This window comes from Polyodon spathula, chromosome 3 (assembly GCF_017654505.1).
Source record: "Polyodon spathula isolate WHYD16114869_AA chromosome 3, ASM1765450v1, whole genome shotgun sequence".
NCBI classification, from domain to species: Eukaryota; Metazoa; Chordata; class Actinopteri; order Acipenseriformes; family Polyodontidae; genus Polyodon; species Polyodon spathula.
In genome coordinates this window covers 95576628-95593711 of record NC_054536.1, presented here as the reverse complement: position 1 = coordinate 95593711, position 17084 = coordinate 95576628, and the positions used below count along the sequence as shown (strand labels likewise).

Sequence of the window (17084 nt, the reverse complement as noted above, 5' to 3'; positions counted from 1 at the left end):
ACTTGTAAACACACAATATAAGTTTGATACTTATTCTGTTGGTGCAATGTTTAAAACAATATCTTCTTAACATGGTCGTCCTCTCTGTAGAAGTTAGCTGTGCAGCAGCACAGTTCAACATCTCTGTGAAGTCTGTACTGTAGGCAAAAGCTTTCCTCATTCCAGAGACAGCTCATATTCTCCGTCGTTGAATTTTTTGTTTGAGTTTGATGACTTGAGAGCGATGAGGTGTTTTGAAGAAAGAATGAATCCAGTGGCAGAAATAGCATAATTTTGGTCAAAGTGATGGGGAGCGCCACACACTGGTTTCATATTTCTGTAAAATGAAGCTTATTTGTTTTAGTAATGTTGACCAATAATAATAATCACATTAGCTGTTTTAACAAGCTGGTGATATCCTCTGAACTGTTTCCTTGTTTAGTATGTGGTGTACCCGTTCTCTTTTGTGTTTTATTTATTTTATTTCATCTCCACAAAAGGAGCAAAAGGACAGCCTTTTGTTTTCATGACTAGCTACGTAACTGTACTCGTGTCCTTCACTTCGCTCCCGGTTTGCAGACTTTATTTTGTGAAAACCCAATATTTAATTGCTGAACGATAATATTTTTCAGACTTATCTGTCAGGTAAAAGTTTAAACAAACTTAAAAAAAAAGATTTAGGTTACATGTATTTTTTTTTTACTGATTTATTTGCTAGAAATGTTAGCTAAATGTTGATTTGCCCAGTGTAACCAAAATACTTAAATTCACTGATTTATTTGTTAGAAACCCAGGTTTAACATGTCAGATAAATGTTGACTCGCTAAGTGAAAAAACAAAAATAAAAGATTTCTAGACTGATTTTAAATGTTGAATTTGTGATACGGGTATTTAGCTAAGTCTGGACTTTTTGTGATTAAGGAAAAAATAACGATTTACATGAAACTGGGAAAAAAAAACACAGGTCAAACGTTTTAATATGGGGGAATGGTGGGGGGGGGGGGGCACGAAAAAATATATGTTAAAAAGGTGGCAGCATTTAAAAAGTTTGCACAATACTGCCCTAGAGTAACATATGTTAAAATGAACAGTGGCTTGAGGACAATGGTCACCCATTAATATTTATTTCTCTTGATCGCTTGAATTGGGCATTTTAAATGATTGCTACCTTTAAACTTGAGTCAGTATAGAAGAAAAGTTTACTGAAATTGTAGCTATAGGAATAAATTGAGATCAGCACATGAGAACCTTGAGAGAAAATTTTGAAATGCTTCTGCTCTCTTCAGCTGTTTCTCTTTCATCACTTTCTTTTACAGGTTGCCAATGGCTCAGTCATTAGCACAGTCAACTTTGACCTTGAAGGTCACAGGGCAAAACCATATACCGTACATCTCAGACCAGTATGTAACAGGCAGAATGGACCTGAGCTTCCACCATGCCATCCAAGCCTTAATACAAAAGTACACTTGATTGTGGTGTTGACCTTGGCCAAACTGAATCAAATTTCCCTGCCCACAGAAGAAAACTGCATTTTTTTTAATTCTGTAGAACTGGTGTAGCAACTATTCACTACTAAAGGGCATGTGTAATTCAACAAGCATGCTGCAAATGCACAGACATCCTCCGCCACTCAAACTTATACTGGAAAAATAATCCAGCATGCCTGTGGCTTCTCTGTATGTCACTGATTTATTTATTTTTGCTTTTACATAAACCAGTCACTGATCCATTGTAATAAGATCAAACTTAACTTAACACAGCAAATTGTAGTTTATCGATTGTGACCAATGCTTCCTTACTTGCACACCATGCAGTGAGCTGACAAACAAGATGCATTACCAGATAGCAGCCGACTTTATCCAAAAACATGCAGGCTTAAAAGGCACCAGTCAGATGCACAGCACCATCTACAAACTTTGACATGTCTGGAGGTGTCAGCAGAAAGATTTGTTAAGTTAATATATACTGTATAACAGGAAATTTTGGCTGGTATTAAATTCGACATATTTGCTTCCTTGGGGGATATTTTCACGGCATGTTCACAAAAAGAAAATGTCACACGGTTTTGCATTTATACTTTTAATTCCAAAAACATTCAAATTAATGTTTACTGAATGAAATATTTCTGCTAAAACAATATCTCGTGTACAGTAACTCTACAATGTCACAGCAGTAACTTGGAGAACAACAAAGAAAGCCTTCTAATCAGTTATAGTATGTATTGTTCTTCTATGCCCTTAAGTTTAAGGTACCATTAAACAGTAAGCATTTGTTATCTCAGTTTTAGAACTTCGCTATGGTTCACACAGCACTACCATGCAGTAAATGTAGAGCAGTATAGCCACGTGTGAAACCTTTAACAATAAAGCCAAAATGAAAATGCTTTTATTTGCTTCAAAATCATTTCACACTGGTTAATAGACTAGCAAGCACTGGCAAAATCACCTCAGTTTTATATGGTACAAAACTAATTTATTTTAGCGTTGTGTTTTGTTTCTGGACTTTGCGATACCTGCACGATGCTTGCACTAATAGTCATATCTACAATAACAATCAACCATTTTGTTACACATTTTTTTAAAACAGTTTCTGATCGTCAATTCCAGATGTTTTTCAATTCATTAATGGAAATGTCGGGTCTACTTTTAAGGTTTTCAAGCAAATATGCTTCATCACTGCCACTCTCATGTCCACTTTGATATCTGACACATTATTCCTCTTGTCCAGTTCTTCTTTAACTGGTTCTTGTATACCAGTCTGACAGAGGGCGGGTTCGCTATGAGCACAGTATGCAACCCTACGATTGGTGGAAGTATTATTGGAGATCCAATCAAAGCCGCCAATAAAGCCCAAATAAATTTTCCGCCCATTCTACCGTATAGCCTTGGTTAAGATGTGCACTATAATAAAATCCTGAACCTTCTAACGCTCCACTAGGATACAGTCCGCATCCCCCAGTTTGAAATACAATTTGCAATACACCACAAGAATGGATGGTCAACCCACCACTGGAGTCACTGTTCAGCCATTGCAAATGCACAGACTTGTGAGCTTATATTTTCTAATGCTTATGTTTGGTTTAAAAGGTACTCATACCAAAACATCTATTTGTTGAGAATAAAAGTATAAATAATGTATGTTTTGGTTGTTACGTAGGATGGATAAATGGTTTGATCTGCAAATGATGCTGTAGTGCTGATACATATTTTCTCGGTTTTTGTCCAGGTTGTAAAAATGTCCATTATGACTTGGTCTTCATCCTGGACACCTCGTCCAGCGTGGGCAAACAGAACTTCGAAAAGGTGCGGCAGTGGGTGGCCAACCTAGTGGAAACCTTTGACATTGGACCGGAAAAGACCAGAGTAGGTGTGGTTCGCTACAGTGACAGGCCCACTACTGAGTTTGACCTTGGCAGGTACAGGACTGTAGGGGACATCAAAAGAGCAGCTGGCAACATTAGATATGTAGGAGGAAACACCTTCACAGGAGAAGCAATCCGTTATTTAACCACTCGAAGCTTCACAGAGGCTGCGGGCGCCAGGTCCAGTGCACTAGGCATCAAGAAAGTTGCCATCTTGATGACAGATGGCAGGAGTCAGGATTTTGTTCTGGAGCCATCTAAGGCAGCGCATCAGGCTGGGATAAGGATGTTTGCAGTTGGCATTGGAGAAGCACTGAAGGAGGAACTGGAGGAGATTGCATCCCAGCCCAAGTCTGCTCATGTTTTCTACGTGTCAGACTTCAATGCCATTGACAAGATAAGAGAGAAGCTGAGGAGAAGGCTGTGTGAGAGTGAGTATGCTTGGCCTTTCTTACATTCATATCAAAACAGAAAGAATAACCGCACGATGTGGATTACTTTTGATTTCCAGACTTTCATCTTGTACTTCTCAACATGCCTGGGTCCGGGCTCTTAAAATTATTTTGTGTTCTTGTATGTAAATTTCAGCCATCAGTGTGTGCAGGCAAACTAGTGACCCTGATCCCATTTTAGATCTTTGTTCCAGCTCCTCTGAAGAGAATCCCCGATCCCTGTTTATTTTCTTGGATAAAACTGAGAATCAATGCCCTGCATGGCTCTGTGACACATGTTAGGCTTTGAAGGAGAGATAGTTTAACATTATTTTCATACGAATAATTCATTGTGAGTAATTTGTTTGGTGCTTTGTGTTATGTTGTTCACCTGCCTCATAATGTATCCCTTGTTTATTATGGGAAAACTGTTTTTACAGTATGTTTATTTAAGTTTTGAGAGAGGAAAGGGATACATAATTTGATTTCTCCCCCAAATAACAAATAATAAAACAAGGTAAAGGAGGCATTTCTTACCTGCCAATGGATCAACAAAAACTGATGACACTTGAGTAGACCAAATGATCCAGTTTACATTCTTGGCTATAGATAGATGTAGCTGAGGATGCCTGAACCCCTGGTAGAAGTAGTAAATACAGTGCTTATGAGATATCTCTTGGGGCTGGCTCCAGAGGCTTCTATTACAACTTTAAAAATAGGGTTTCTGCCTGATTTACAGTCAACTGCAAACATAATACAAGGCTGTTCAAGGAGCTACCTGTTTTAAATTTCTTATAAAATGTATTGGTGACAATAGAAAAGTCTTGTGAAGTCACCTGTATCATTTGCACAGCACTGTCAATACTATTGGCAGGATTTTCAAAATATTGTAAATGATAACTCCGATGTTAATCAACAAAACATTATGAGGTTGTTATGCCTATCTTGTTATTAAATATTCATGCTAATGTGGTTTCTGAAATTATGTTGATTTACAAAATAATGTTAATATCTTAACGAGCAATGCTTCTTGCATTTTGTTTGCGTGGGAATTTTAAAGCGAATATGTGTTGATTGTCATAATTTATAAGAAATTAATTTGCACTTGAATTAAATTGCAAATTAATTGTGCCTCAGAGAATCATGGTTTCATTGATAAGTGGTGTGCCTCAGAGAATCAGGGTTTCATTGATAAGTGGTGTGCCTCAGAGAATTGGTGTTTCATTGATAAGTGGTGTGCCTCAGAGAATCAGGGTTTCATTGATAAGTGGTGTGCCTCAGAGAATCAGGGTTTCATTGATAAGTGGTGTGCCTCAGAGAATCAGGGTTTCATTGATAAGTGGTGTGCCTCAGAGAATCAGGGTTTCATTGATAAGTGGTGTGCCTCAGAGAATCAGGGTTTCATTGATAAGTGGTGTGCCTCAGAGAATCAGGGTTTCATTGATAAGTGGTGTGCCTCAGAGAATCAGGGTTTCATTGATAAGTGGTGTGCCTCAGAGAATCAGGGTTTCATTGATAAGTGGTGTGCCTCAGAGAATCAGGGTTTCATTGATAAGTGGTGTGCCTCAGAGAATCAGGGTTTCATTGATAAGTGGTGTGCCTCAGAGAATCAGGGTTTCATTGATAAGTGGTGTGCCTCAGAGAATCAGGGTTTCATTGATAAGTGGTGTGCCTCAGAGAATTGGTGTTTCATTGATAATTGGGACAGTTTTTAGGAAAGACCGGGATTCTTCTGGAAAGATGGTCTGCATCCCAACAGGAGGGGTTCTATCACATTAGTAGAAAATATAGAGAACTACTTAGAAAAAACATTTTGACATGTTACATTTCAGCCACGTGATTTAGTTTCATTAAGTATTTGTCCTACAGATGTAGTCAGCAGTGAGGGTCCTCCTGGTTTTAATTTTACAGATTGTAGTGTACAAACTAACTGCCCTAATTAAGTATAGTCTGAGATAGCTATACAACCATGTATACAGTTTATAGAGACTATCAAATTCAAACCTGGCCATCATTGCTTTAGGCAAAATAATAAAGTCTCAAGAGCCAAGCTTAAAAATCTTGTTATTGGCCCGATCGCCACTCCTAAACCCCCTCAGCTGACTGAGTTATTCTATGCCTAGCCTTATTTAAAGCTTTGTCTCGCTCAAACAAAGCACCTTTAATCAATGATTTTACTGTAGATTATAATCTTGGCTTTTTCTTTTTAACTGAAATGTGGCTCAGCATGGATGATAATATCTCCCTGACTGAGGCTTCTCACTTGAATTAACCCTTTTTCCAGAAAGCATGCTCAACGGGGTGGGAATGGACCTGCTAGTATATTTCATAAAGATTATAACTATAAGCAACACATTGAGGAGTACTCTACATTTGAATCTTTATTTGTATTGGTTAATAGTCAACTTCCAGTTCTTACTGAAATTTTCTGTCACCCTCCAAAACCCATTTGTTCCTTTCTGTCTGAATTTGCAGAACTCCTGTCTATCTTATCTGCTAATTATGACATTTATTGCTTGGGGATTTCAATCTGCATATTGATAATGAATCTGATACAACGACCATGGAATTTGTAAGGCGCTTGGATTCCCTTGATTTTATTCAGCATGTTACAGGGCGTACCCAAAATTGTGATCATACTTTAGATATGGTCACCTCTTGAGGGCTAGATGTTCATATTTCTTCCATTGTAGAGCTTACTGTTTCAGTTCATTTTTGAATTTTATTTGAGGCTATTTTTCCCTTACTGAGAAATAGTGTGGTACCTACAGTTAAGAAACACATTCTTAATTCTTCAAAATTAAAAAGTTCTCAGAAATAGTAGGTTTATCAGTTAGTTGGTAGATTTAACTGAACGAAAATGGCTTTTTAAAATCATATTGTCCCTTGGATTAACAATGCCATCTGTCAAATGAAAAGAGACCGTCGCAAGGCAGAACGTAAATGGAGAGCTACAAAATTACAAATCCATTATGACATTTGAAACAACTTTTATCAAAGTACAACAAAGTTTTAAAGTCAGCAAGATGCCCCTATTTCTTTAATCTTATTGAAGTAAATAAGAATAACTCCAGGGGTCCTTTTCTCAACACTTGATAGGCTAGTTAATCCCTCATCCTCCCTTGTAATTGACACGGAGGCCTCAGTTACTAAGTGTGAAGAATTTCTGAACTATTTTCAAACAAAAATAGAGAATATTAGGGATCAACTTTCACAGCATGACTGATTCAAGCATGCCAGTTAGACTGGTTGAATCAGTAATGGACTCATTTTCTTTGATCAGTGTACTAGAGCTAAATTTGATAGTAATGCAGATGAAATCTGCTACTTGCTCTTTGGATTCAATACCAGCTAGATTTCTGAAGGATGTGTTCAGTGACTTGTGCAATGATGCTCTAACTATAATTAATAGTTCTGTCAACAGGGATACTTCCAGCTGCTTTGTTGAAACCCCTACTTAACCAATCAAATTTAGCTCAATTCTGAGTAATTATAGACCTATTTCAAACCTTCCTTTTTTAGCTAAGGTTCTTGAAAAGGTGGTATTTAAACAGATTAATAGTACCCTCGATAGTAATACTATATTGGAGAAGTTTCAGTCAGGGTTTCATTCAAATCATCGCACAGAGACTGCTCTGGTTAGGGTTGCAAATTATGTCCTTATCTGTGCTGGTTCAAATGCTATGTCTGTTATAGTTCTTTTAGAACTGAGTTCTGCATTTGATACTGTGGATCATGCAATTTTAATGAATCGTCTTAAAGAATGGGTGGGTCTCTCTGGAACTGTTCTGAACTGGTTTCAATCATAAGAAATGAGGTCATTCATACCTCATCGACAGACAGTATTGTGTTTCTTTGGGGGAGTCTGTGTCAAGACTGGTTAATATTATATGTGATGTCCCTTAGGGTTTCATTCTCAGTCCTGTGTTATTTTCAATTATTATTATTATTATTATTATTATTATTATTATTATTATATTATTATTATTATTATTATTATTATTTATTTATTTTTTCTTAGCAGACACCCTTACCCAGGGCGACTTACAGTTGTATACACAAAACACATATCAAGAATTACAGTACAATTAAGATCAAGATACAAAATACAGACTTCAGCCCTAATAAGAGCAAATACAAAACATTGTATGATTTGAAATCGAGGCAGGTCAAGAGCAGATAACAGTGTTGATAGTTACCTTAGGGTTAGATATGAGTGCAAGTCAAATACAAGATAGCACAGATTGGGTTAAGTGCAGGATTAAATACAGTAAAATGGGGAGCAGATAAGTACAAGTTAACGTGCATTAAGGCAGAGTGTTATATTGTCCAGAAGCGAAGAGTTGTTTTACATGTGTTGTCTGAAGAGGTGTGTCTTGAGGAGGTGCCAGAAGGTGGTCAGGGACTGGGCAGTCCTGACATCCATAGGAATGTCTCAAAATGTTTTGCATTAAACCGAGATACGACACAGGTCTTATTAATAGGTTCTTTGAAACAGATAGTGTTGACAAAAGTAGATTTTAGTAATCTGACTTCAAATTTGAAATCCAAGGTGAGAAACTTGGAGTTTAGATTTGATTCAGCTAAGCTTTGAATCTCATATTAAACAAATTAATAAAGTGACTTTTTATCATCTGAAAAACATTGGTAAAGTTAAATCATTTCATTCCTTGTCTCACTGCCATTGTCCGTCAGAGATGCACCCTCAGTGCCAATTTTTAAAGCAAGACTTAAGACACATTTTTACAACATAGCCTTTTTAAATTCAATGTACTTTTAATGTGTTTTGTTTCTGCTGCCTCTAATGGTTAAAATGAATGTTTTCTTTTACTTGTATTACATTGTTTTTTTGATCACTTTTCTAATTCTTAATTATTTTTAAATTCTCTCCTTTAGTACACATGTTTATTTTAAATGTATTTTCTTTGTAAAGTGCTTTGCACTGCATGAAGTGAGCTATATCAAAACCAAGGAGAGTGTTTTTATCTTTATTTTATTTAGTCATCGTCAATGGTTTTTACTCCAGTTTTCTCCAATTTGGAGTGCCCAATTCAAACTTTTATCCCGATTACCACTGCAACCCCCCGGCGACTCGAAGAGCAGAGGCTGAAACATTGGTCCTCCAAATTGTGTTCCTGCCAATCTGTCATTTTTCACACTGCAGATCCACAGCGAAGCCTCCAGACCTGTAATGCCAGAGGACAGCACAGATCTGAATGGCTCCACTGCAGACCCGCAGGCGCCCTATCAGCCACAGGGGTCGCTGGTGCGCAGTATACCATGGATTGCCCTGCTGACTTAATCCTTCCCTACCCGGGTGGAGCTCGGCCAATTGTACGCTGCCCCCTAGGAACCCCCGGTCACGGTTGGCAATGAGTGATCTGCAGACATCCTGCACTCCACGTGGAGCACCTTTACTGGATGCGCCACTCGGGAGCCCCCATGTTGGTGAGATGAGATGAGATGAGAAGAAAGAGTGCAGACGAGCCCAGCTCTTTAGTATAGTGGTAAAGACTCTGCTTCCACTGGTTAAACCAGCTCCAAGTTAAAGTTGACAGAACATCCCCTCTCACTTGAAGTTCCTAGTGATGCAAATACAATCTACAGTACAAGCATCCCTTGACCCCCTCAGTGACTTGTAATTTACTCATTAGTCCTTCTTTGAACATACAGTACATATAGAAAGTCTACAGCCCCTTTCAAAATGTTCATCTTTTGTTGCCTTATAGCCTTATAGCATTATGCATTAAAATTAGTGATGGAGCAATAGCAGGTGCAGCAGGTACAACAGCACACGGGCCCACACACTCAGAGGTCCACGGAATGGTTCGAAAGGGCTGTAAAATTCTGTAAAATTTATTAAAAATAAAAACTGAAATAGCTTGGTTGGATAAGTGACCACCCCCCTTGTAATAGCAATCCTAAATGAGCTCAGGTGTAACCAATCGCCTTCAAAATCACACATCAAGTTAAGTGGCCTCCACCTGTGTTAAATTGTAGTGATTCACATGATTTCAGGATAAATTCAGCAGTTCCTGTAGGTTCCCTCTGCTGGGTAGTGCATTTCAAAGCAAAGACTCAACCATGAGCACCAAGGCGCTTTAAAAAGAACTCCGGGACAAAGTTGTTGAAAGGCACAGATCAGGGGATGGGTATAACAAAATATCAAAGGCCTTGAATATCCCTTGGAGCATGGTCAAGACGATTATTAAGAAGTGGAAGGTGTATGGCACCATGAAGACCCTGCCAAGATCAGGCCATCCCACCAAACTGGATGACCAAACAAGAAGGAGACTGATCAGAGAGGCTATCAAGAGGCCAATGGCAACTTTGCAAGAGCTACAGACTTTTATGGCCAAGACTGGTCAAAGTGTGCATGTGACAACAATATCCCAAGCACTCCACACATCTAGCCTGTATGGTAGGGTGGCAAGAAGGAAGCCATTACTCAAGAAAGCCCACCTTGAATCCTGTTTGAAGTATGCAAAAAACACTCAGGAGATTCTGTAGCCATGTGGCAAAAAGTTTTGTGGTCTGACGAAACTAAAATGGAACTTTTTGGCCTAAATGCAAAGCATTATGTTTGGTGCAAACCCAACACAGCACATCACCCAACTGTGAAGCAAGGTGGTAGCAGCATCATGTTATGGGGATGTTTCTCATCAGCAGGGCCTGGGACACTTGTCAGGATAGAAAGGGAAATGAATGGAGCAAAGTACAGAGAAGTCCTTAAGGAAAACCTGCTGCCTTCTGCAAGAAAGCTGAAACTGGGACAGAAGTTCACCTTGCAGCATGACAACGACCCAAAGCACACAGTCAAAGCTACATTGGAGTGGCTAAGGAACAAAAACGTAAATGTCCTTGAGTGGCCCAGTCAGAGCCCTGACCTAAATCCAACCGAAAATTTGTGGCGTGACTTGAATATTGTTGCCCATCAATGCTCCCCAAAGAACTTGACAGAGCTGGAAAAGTTTTGTAAAGAAGAATGCTCAAATATTGCCAAATCTAGATGTGCAAAGTTGGTAGAGACCTATCCCAACAGACTCACAGCTGTAATTGCTGCCAAAGGTGCTTCCACCAAGTATTAACTGGGGGGTGGAGACTTATCCAATTATGATCTTTCAGTTTTGTATTTTTTAGATATAATTTTTTTCTCAATAAAAACTTTTTTCCCCTTAACATTGTGGAGTATGATGAGTAGATAAGTGGAAAAAAAAATCATCATTTAAATGTATGAAACTCTGAGGCACTGACACAACAAAATGTGAAAAAACTTTGAGGGGGTGTAGACTTTCTATAGGCACTGTATATCTGAATTTCAGCATCATTACCTTGAATACTTTATATAAGGTATATACCAAGAATATTAGATTATAAACTCTAAGATTTTTTCATTTGAATTCATCTGTAACTGCATTGACATGTAAAACATAGCTATTTACCACTCTCAAAAAAAAAAAAAAAAAAAAAAAGTTAACTTGGATGCTTCAGTATATGTTTAAAACAAATCTAGAAACTTTGTGGTAGAATATCCCTTGTAAAAGTTGCTACACCCTTTCCCATAATGAATGTGGTGTCGACAGTAATCTGTCAGAAATGCATTCATAAGTGTATAGGAGTTTACACATGTTTATTTTTTGCTACTGAAGTACCGGTTTGCTAATCTCTTTCAGAGTAGTAATGAAATGCACATTTCTCATTATCCCGTTTACTTCTCTAGATCATGTATCACAGGCATAAGCCCTTCTTATAACAGCACATGCTGGCTATAAACACACGGTGGTACTGAACCATAACAATTTTTCCTGGGCATTAACTAACCCTACAGTGTGATACATTCTAGGTGCAGTACTTGTCATGAAGACTTCTGCCAGGTACTCTCTCAAGCTGCTATCACAAGGTAACACGTATTTAGAAACATCTTGTCCTTACAGTGAATCTAATAAAACAATTGATTTGTGGATTGTCATAGTAACAGACGATTGCAGCTGTATTCTACAACAGACACATTTGTCAAATGCCCAACCATCTGTAAATGGTTCAATATTACAGAGTCACATATCAAATATGCTTAGACCTGGGTGGGACTTTTATACTTCTCCTCAAGTACAGTCGTTAAAGATTCACCCGAAGCAATTTACATTAAAATGTTTGAAAAATGATACGCCTCAGCCACAATGACAGGGACCACTCTTTTTAGAAGGGACTAGGAAAAAAATACAAAGTAAACCATAGTGCCATTTAAAAAAATATGCATGCAGGGTCGTCCTTTTAGCTGTACTCTACACTTGAAAAGGGTCCTGCCCTGTCTTTGAATGGGGAAGCTTCTTAGAAATATGTTGGGTCAGGAATACATCCTTGTTATTATTCCTTGTTCACACGACACATTTAGGTTTGTTTCATGTCTATTCTGAAGAGCGGTCTTTTCAATGTGGTTGCTGGTGTGGCAGTAGGGATTGACGTGTGACTGCCCTTTAACCCTAGAGAAACTTTGTTTTACTCCCAAAATAACTTTTTACTCCTAGAATACTTTTTTACTCCCAGAATTTTCCCTTTCATTGACTAGTTAATGTGCAACCAGTCCTTGTTGCCTTCACAATAGGGAACTAGTGCAGTATAGAACTTACAACACAGTCAAAAAAATATTTAGGTGGTTCCCTGCATCTGCATGGCAGTGGTTCCCTGAGTCTACAGTACAGTATATACATGGCAGTGGTTCCCTGAGTCTACAGTACAATATATACATGGCAGTGGTTCCCTGAGTCTACAGTACAGTATATACATGGCAGTGGTTCCCTGAGTCTACAGTACAATATATACATGGCAGTGGTTCCCTGAATCTACAGTACAATATATACATGGCAGTGGTTCCCTGAGTCTACAGTACAATATATACATGGCAGTGGTTCCCTGAGTCTACAGTACAATATATACATGGCAGTGGTTCCCTGAGTCTACAGTACAATATATACATGGCAGTGGTTCCCTGAGTCTACAGTACAATATATACATGGCAGTGGTTCCCTGAGTCTACAGTACAATATATACATGGCAGTGGTTCCCTGAGTCTACAGTACAATATATACATGGCAGTGGTTCCCTGAGTCTACAGTACAGTATATACATGGCAGTGGTTCCCTGAATCTACAGTACAGTATATAATATATATATATATATGGCAGTAATTGTGCAGACAGGCCACAGACATGCCAGAAACCAGTAATTAAGGTAACCCTACAGTGCCCTGGATGAGAAATGTCAAATGTTGGAGAATTATATTTTTCAGAATTGTTTACTGTGAACACATACAAACTCATCCGTTATAGTGTATAAACCTGCCAATAGTTATTCCCTACAATTAATGAAAGCAAAAATGTAAAAAAAAATCTATTATTTTTCTTGCATATAGGAAACTTCTATTAAAAAAACTCCATAACCTAGTGATACAGAAAGAAAGTACATATTGCCAAAGAGGGAATTGCAGATCCGAGAATACTGTGGCTATTGACAAGTGATTGCTGTCTGTGACGGGGTCTAAGTGATATTAAGCACTGGTTGACTTACTGGTCAGTCCTCTCCATTGAATTCTCTCCCTTACAGACAGGCAACCTTTGAAAGAGCCAGCCATGCCCATAGTTTAACAGCCTTAATTAAACAATTTAGTACTGTTTTTATACACACAAACACACACACACACACACACATATATATATATATATATATATATATATATATATATATATATATATATATATATATATATATATATATATATATCTTTAAATAGTTGCATATTTAAAACATCATATATAAAACCTTATTTAAGTTATTTGTTTCTTTTTTACACTGCACTCGCGCACACAGTATTTGTAACAATGCATAATAGTACCTACAAACATGCAAGCGTTTCTTTTCTTTTCTTTGACATTACATATTTAGGATTTTAGTTACTGTTACTATAATATACAGTTATTGATATAAAACAGCGTGGCTAAGCTGCACATGGAATTAAATTAACACGGCTTCATACTGCAACAATAAAACACCACCCCAGAGTCAGTTACATACAACATACTACAACAACATAACAAGTACATAACAAGTACAACAACACTACAAGTACATAACAAGTACAACAACATGACTCATTGTAAACAGTCATGCCCCAGTGAGGGTGCTCACACACTGTCATAATCAGAAATCAGAGAAAGTAATTCCACACAATTACCTCGATTTGAGGAATTGGTGCCTTTAGCATGCCTTCTGATCGCCAGTTCTTGCCATGTTCAACAACAGAATCAGTCAAGTGTTTAAGAACCTCAAAATGTTTTCTTACTTGCTCATTGTGATGTATTGTATCCCTATGCTTCTGCTCACCCAGTGTAAAACCTTGTACCTGGGTTGTTCCCGGGCTGAGCGAGACAAAATGCATGATGGACGATCGTAAGCAGACATAATAACAAACAGCCACGCCTGCGTGAAGGTTTCACTTCTGTTTAGCTATATTTTTGTTGATTGAGATGCAATATGAGCCAGGTCGCAGTAGGGATGAAGAAAAGTTTGCTCATCAACATTTGGTCCAATGATTAATTCCAGAGAAGCTTGGATGGAAGCGTCCGTAACAAGCTGCTTCCGGGGCACTGATACGCACATTATGCACTTGCATCTGTCACCCAGGTCAACCCTGCTTAATCAAAAGCACTGTGAAATCATGTAGCCGACCCGCATGACACCGGGTCCCGACCCAGGTAGGTTCCTACCCAGGTAGAGCATGCCAGTGTGAAAGGGGCTTTACATACTGCAGTGTATAAACTCCAGGCCAAAACATTCTGTATTTATAAATAACAGTGAATAAAAAAAGAAAAGGGCAGGGAACATACCCCTCCCCCAAAAAACAGATAATTAAGGATAATTACAGGCCCTGTTTATACATAAAAGCTGAGAGAAGTGATCAGCCATTGAGGTCTGGGTGCCTGCCAACAATGAGTTTTTGTAGTTTGCAGCGCCATCATTTTTCTAAAAGCACAGAGAGCGACCTGCCTTTCGCACTGAAGTGCTGTAGCACTGATGCAGTCTGCATGGGAGGGGCAATGCAAAGAAGCTAGTGTTGCAGAAAGCTAACATGTACTTGCTTACACTTAGGTGTACAGTTTGGAGAAAGTTTAATGTGAAGATTATTTATTTATTTAACTCAAAAAGTCACACAAGCAGCAAAGCACCTCCGATACGAAGGGAAAGACATGTAGGCTACATAATTTAGGCTACATCATTTTTTTCTTTGTATTTAAGCAAAAAAACTTGCAGTACCTCAGGTCCGGTTCATGTGACTTAGGATGAAAGAGTGTGTGATCGCCATGGTGACCATCACAGGATAGATTAGTGACATTTAGCTACATTTGGAGCAGGAAGAAGCATTTCTGAAAATAAAAAAATAAAAAAAATAAAAACTACCGGTACTTGGATTTGGTCCCCAATTGGCGACCGAGTCCCCACTTGGTGGATGTGTAACCACGCCTATGTCCCCACTTAGATAGGTTGACGAAAACACACACACACACACACACACACACACACACACATATAGATATGAAATGCAAACAGCACATCTAATATTCCTCTCCTTGTGCTAAACAGTGATGGCAATTAATGTCCTGTGAATGGTTGAGATGATTAGTGTCTGCTCCCTAGAAAGGTAGTGTAGTTGCTTTTTGATGGCTGTAATATTCATTTGAATTCAGTCCACCTAAAATATTGCTCACCTCCTCATCTATTTGACTAAGCATACCCATTGAGCACTCAAAATTATATTATATCCATGAAATCTGTCTTTTCACAACACCACTAGAGGGCTGGATTAACCTATATGCTAATTGCGCTATAGTGTAGAGCTTCCAGCTGATTTAGGGCCCACCATGCCTGCATTATATAATGCTCAGAACAAAAATACATACATTTATGTATTTACATCTTTTTTTGTGTGTGTGTGTGTTATGGGCATTCATTATTCAACAGCAGAAAGTTTGCTTTAACTTATTTAGAAATATTAAGTACATATTAAATTAACGATAATGAGAATTCTTCCAACTTTGTCATCAGATGAAAAATTAACAGTTGCTTGTGAGTTTCGTTTTTACAGAACTATACTACTATCAAGCTTTTGTTGGTTGCCTGTTGCCCAGCAGACAGATTGCTATGCAATATATACCATAAGGTTTCTCTACGGTGTGTTATTAATCCATTTTAATTGTTCGTCGCAGAGACATTCAGTACTTCATGCCCTCAGTGCAAGACTCGCTTATTCACATTTGTATTTTTAGAGCATATTGGATCTGCTCCGTGAACTTCATTAGAAAATGACCGTTTTTGCGTCAATCCCTCTGTTAAGATTTACAGAACGCAGTATCTGCAAGAAATGCATTCCTTTAACACGTCTACATCCTATGTGGTCTGTATGCAGCAGTACATGTTTCAACAAAATCCCAATTGTTTTAAAATGTAAAGTTTTTTTTTAATGCCTTCCATGTAAACAGGACCCCCTTGAAACAGCCAGGACCCCCTCGAAATGAGATGTATATCTCAAGGGTTCCATTATGGTTAATTAAATACATTTGGTAACATATAAATGCAGACCAGACACTGTGTTTCTACAAAAATGATAGACCTGCCTGCCTTTGTAGTACCATGTAAATGCCAGTGGCATTGCATATGCATTACCAGAACAATTTCATTTTTACCCTAATACTGCAAGTCATTACACATGCCAGGTGTTAAGTGCACTTGATTGAAATCATTGAACCTAATCCAGGAGCTACTGACAAATCCTCTGCTTACAGCTGCTGGTAAAAAACAAACCAAATCAAAACCCTGTAATCTGATCTCCACTGAAACCCATCACACACATATGGACCAGCCAACAATGACAGAATACAGCCCAATTGGCACCCCGACGGTATTTGTCAGGAAGTCAGAATATATATTTTACTGAGCCCTAGATCCATACAGCCATTACCATGACCAGTGATTTATCACAATATTAAAGAACATTATTCAGTGTTAAAACGGGCAGTCAGAAAGATAACATGAGAGAGACCACCACCAAACAAATCTAGCTAAAGATGTTGCAACTGCAATAAGTGCTTTGTATTTTATTTAATTTCATTTTTTGAAAATAATTATTTTATAAGGAAATCAACAACTGCTCTAAAAAAAAATGCTAAAGTAAATTAAAAAATGCTGTATTGATAACAAGGTCAAGACTTCGGCTCATACTTTCTAATTCAAGCATGTCTCCTCCAGCTAAGAAAGGAATCTTA

General features: G+C 38.1%; 1 protein-coding gene across 2 annotated transcripts in view; it reads left to right on the top strand.

Annotated features, from left to right (window-relative positions):
- Nucleotides 1-17084, top strand: part of LOC121313698 (collagen alpha-1(XXII) chain-like) — a 128124-nt gene that overhangs the window by 9063 nt on the left and 101977 nt on the right. For both annotated transcript variants that reach the window (XM_041246501.1, XM_041246500.1), the window contains exon 3: nucleotides 3205-3771. In XM_041246501.1, the coding sequence (XP_041102435.1) occupies nucleotides 3205-3771 (567 nt within the window). The remainder of the gene's footprint in view (nucleotides 1-3204; nucleotides 3772-17084) is intronic.